The sequence below is a fragment of the Dendrobium catenatum genome, unplaced genomic scaffold (genome assembly GCF_001605985.2).
Source record: "Dendrobium catenatum unplaced genomic scaffold, ASM160598v2 original_scaffold_155404, whole genome shotgun sequence".
Lineage (NCBI taxonomy): Eukaryota > Viridiplantae > Streptophyta > Magnoliopsida > Asparagales > Orchidaceae > Dendrobium > Dendrobium catenatum.
Window position 1 is genome coordinate 87152 of NW_021473832.1, and position 4671 is coordinate 91822.

Sequence of the window (4671 nt, forward strand, 5' to 3'; positions counted from 1 at the left end):
GGTGCCTCAAGTTTATATAATGAAAAGGGGGAAAACCCACAGGAAATGGACCAATATGAATGAATCCACTAGTGTTTGCAGTCGATTATAAATGCGGCTCTTCCTTGTGGGGAAGACATTGGCTTGGTGTAACAGATATACATCATATCGAATGCATTACATGGTAGGAGTTTTAAGAATTAGTATTGACATGTTTGCTTGGTAGACAAGACCTTAGTCGGTGGGCGACGAATGTGAGAAAGATGGTAGTCGGGTGACTGTGGTCGTAAGGACCGTAGTCGACGAGTGATGATTGTCAGAATGACCGTTGTCAGGTGAAGGAGGTCGGAAGGACCGTAGACGACAGACGAAGAAGGTTGAAAAGACTGTTGTCTGGCGACGGAAGTCAGAAGTACCGTAGTCGGCGGGCGACAGAGGTAGAAAAGACCATAGTATGTCAACAAAGATAGGAAGGACCGTAGTCGGCAGGCGACAAAGTTGGAAAAATAAATTTCTGGCGACGGAGGTTGGAAGGATCGTAGTCGGCATGAGATGAAGGTCAGAAAGACCGTTATCTGATGATGAAAGTCGAAAGGGCCATAGTCTCACAACGAAGGTCGGAAAAAACTTAGTCTGGCGACGGAGGTTGAACAGATTGTAGTTGGTGGGCAACCGAGATCTGGAAGATCGTAGTTTCGTGATAGAGGTTGGAAGGACTGTAGTCTGAGGACAACTAAGGTCAGAAATCAGAGTTTGGATGGTCCCGAATTTAATTTTGGAAGTTTCAACTTAATTTTACCTCATGATTCGTGTTTGATCTAGAAAATTTTTTAATGATATATCAGTTATTATATTACGTTTACATTAAGTTTAATTTATTTATTATTATCCATATATTATACTTATTTTATCAATATATTATTCAAGTTAATAAAGAATAATACAATTCTAATTTTCCTACATAAAAAAGCTAACAATATGTCTTAATTAACAATAAGACAAGATAAATCATTGTTAATCACATGGGCTTAAAGTGACTAAATTAATTCATTAGCCATGTAAAGCTGCCTGAACTGCTTGTGATCAAATAATTCATATTAATTTAATTATTTCTTTCATAGAAAGAAAAGCTTCCCTCCCCTTAAAAAACTATTCCAATCTTGTCATGGTGTGCATCATGATGCGCATAAGAACTTAATTAGGCTACTATATCATAATCACCTTAGTCTAAGGATGATTAAATAGTAATTAATTAGTACTGAACAGCTTTATTTGATTAATGGGCAGCTAATTAATTAATTAATTAAGCTCGTCTTTGCTTTGTCGAGTTGTGATGATAGGCTTAGCTTGAGGTCTTAAGTGCCGACAAGATGAAGTGGTTGCTTGTTTGATGCAGAAGGAGAAGTTGGTCTGATTCTTCTCCCCATATAAATATTTTGGTTGATTACGGAGTTAATATTTTTTTTTTAATATCTAGCGAGGAACAATATCTTTTGAGAAATATTATTTCTTTTTTGTGCTATATTGATTAAAAAATGTCCTAAATATTATACTATAGTGACTGTATTCTTTAAATTATAATTAAAAATACTATAAATCACATTTTTTTTTTAATTTTCATAAACAGTTTCAACATTGAAGCATAGTTAATTATCTTCTGTGACAATTACAAAAAATTTGTTGATGATGCCCTAATTTAAATTATATGAGAATGACTTTTAAATATTTTTATCTTGAGATTAATATGATAAAAAATTGATTGATATTTTTATACTATATTATCTTAAATTAAAAAATCCAAACATTTTTTTAAATCAAGATCATCATAATTTGATTATTTCCTTTATTAATTTTTCTTTTATGAAGAATTCATAATTTTTCTCTTATATTAAGGAAATATGTAGTATGATGTTTAGGTACTTTAAAGTTTAATAAGATATTTAGACTTTGTTTGGGACTTTTTTTTTTTTTTCTGCTTCTTAAAGTAATTTTCTAGTACAAAAATTTTTAAATTTTTACATTAAGAAGCTACTTGAAGAAACAATAGAAAAGCCGTTCCAAACGAAGCCTTAGGCTTTGTTTGGGACGACTATCTACTGCTTCTTGAAACAACTTTTTAGTTAAAAATTTTAATTTTTGTATTAAAAAACTGCTTCAAAAAATAATAAAAATTCCGTCCCAAACGGAGCCTTAATCTGTATATATTTGTGGCAATCTTATGTTTGAGAATAATGATTGATTCCCAATAGAAATTTGTGGCCAGGAATAATTAATTAGAGTTTAATTAAGTTTTAAAAGTAATTAACTAAGAAGAACGGCACGTAAACAAATAAATTATTGATATATAAGTTAGAAAATAAAACGAAGTGGCCGTAGGCTGGACCACAGTTATGTTATTGGTGAGATCCATGCAATTTTCTTGTCGTTGTTTGAGGACATATTGGTATTGCAGAAGTATTCTGACGGAGACGTTAATAATAGAGATTAACACTAATACTTTTCTTAATCCTTTGCTTAAATCTAAAGGCGTCTATTAATTAATTGGTTCGTATTGCTTTCAGAAGAAAATTTCATGGAGGTTGAGCCACCATAGAACTTTAAAAAAGTCTATATATATTGACTCGGTCTTGGTTTGCCCGTTTCAATGGTGGACCGGGCGGTTTGGGATGAACCGGATCATATTTCACGTGTAACAAGTTTGGGAAACGATGTAGGCTTTGTTTAGAATAATTTTTTTTATTACTTTGATTTTCATATTGCAATTATAATTTTTATTTGATCATTACTTTTTCAATGTCTTCAAGAAGTTTTTTTTTTGTGCTAGAAAGTTACTTTTTACGGCAGCTTTAAAAAAAAACTGCTTTCTCCAGAGCAATTTTATAACTACTTTACATAATAAGTTGCAAACGTCCCAAATGAATCCTCAGGCTACGTTTGGTACCACCTTTTTACAGCTTTGTAAAATTGTTGTATTTAAATTAATTTTTTAAAGCTATTATATAAAACAAAGTAGAGAGAGTCGTCATAGATGGTTTGGTCACATTAAACGGAGGCCTTCTGTGACCCGGTTTGAAAAGTTGAGGTATTAGATTTGACTTATGTTAAGAAAGGTAGAGGTAGACCTAATAAGACTTGATTAGAAAATATTAGAAATGATCTTTCTTTATTAGATTTAAATGAGACTTTTAACAGGATACAATGGCGAAAAAGGATTCATGTAGTTAATCCCACGTTGTGAGACAAAAGCTTGATGTTGTTGTTGTATTATAGAAAACAATTTTTTTTTAGGAACGGGGGTATCTACCTGCTGTCATTCCAAAGGGGGTTGTTGGCGGCATAATTAATCCCTCGGAAGAACCTAACGATGGCACCAACCGGCATCAAACCTGCACTTGCTTTGCCCCACTGAAAAGGCAAAGCCGTAGTAGAGGGAATTTGAACCCCGTATGGGGGGTTCCCAACCATGCTTGCCCACCAACCACCCTAAGCCTCGATGGGTAGAGAATAAATTTTTAATATATATATATATATATATATATATATATTGAAAACAACAAAAGAGCAGTGGTCAAATATAAATTATAATTACGGTATGAAAAATAAAACAATAAGAAAGCCTTCTTAAATGAAGCCTTAATTTATATGGGAGAGCTCCTATAACCACTTCTTCGTAAGTTTCAAATAGGAACAAAAATAGAGAGTGAAAAAGAAAGGATTTAAATAATTTTGTAAATGCATTTTTTATGAAATTAATTTAAAAAATATTAAATTAACCAAATTAATACTATCTATGCTTTGATTTTATTAAATAAAACATTCTTATAACGTGGAACAATATCTTAGCTTAGTCATGGTTTCCTTTCGCCTTTTACTTCCTCTGCTAGGGTTTCCGCCGTCACCATGATTTTGGGCGTTTGGTGGCTGTTCCTTCCCTTCTTTCTTCAGTTTTTCTGGTTTTTGCATCATGGCTTCCATTCGCCTTCGCGATCCCGGATTCCTGAAGGGGGCGGCTGCGCCTCTTTCCTTTAGAGACGCTTTATCTGGTATTTCTTCTAATTTTCCTGATTTATGCGTTTCTTCCCATCGTGGTTTGCCGGCTCTGCTTATTTCTGAGGAGGAAATTCGTTCCCTTGCGGCCCCTTTTGATTTCGCCTTGGTTGGCCGTTTTCCGGGTCGGCGTCCGCCGGTGGACGCGATTCGGAATTTTTGCTTTAATTTAAAGCTTATTGGAGAATTTTCAGTCACTGTTCTTAATCATAGGAACGTTTTGATAAAGTTAGTGAACGATTTTGATTACTGCCGTATGTTTTCCCATAGATCTTACTTTGTGAAAAATTGTCTCATGAAAGTGGTGAAATGGTCTCCAAATTTGGACATTGAGGTGGAGTCCCCTATTGTGCCGATTTGGGTTTCTTTCCCTTTTCTTAGACCTCATTTGTTCTCTCCTAGAATTCTTTCTGGATTAGGTTCTCTTTTCGGTAAACCTCTCAAGTCGGATATGGCAACTGCTTCTGGTTCTCGTCCGTCCATGGCGCGTATCATGGTGGAATTGGATGTTACGAAAAATTACCCTGATAAAATTTGGGTTGGTTCTGTGGAAACGGGTTATGTTCAATCGGTGGTTTTTGAGGACATTCCGCTTTTCTGTATGCATTGTCATACCTTAGGCCACTCTAAGGATTACTGCCCTGT

The 4671-nt window shown here is 34.4% G+C and overlaps 1 protein-coding gene across 1 annotated transcript in view; it reads left to right on the top strand.

Moving 5' to 3' along the window:
• Positions 1 to 3943: 3943 nt before the first annotated feature.
• LOC114578780 overlaps positions 3944 to 4671 on the top strand; it is a 2297-nt gene continuing 1569 nt past the window's right edge. Inside the window, exon 1 of the mRNA XM_028692254.1 lies at positions 3944 to 4669. Within this exon, the coding sequence (XP_028548087.1) occupies positions 3944 to 4669 (726 nt within the window). The remainder of the gene's footprint in view (positions 4670 to 4671) is intronic.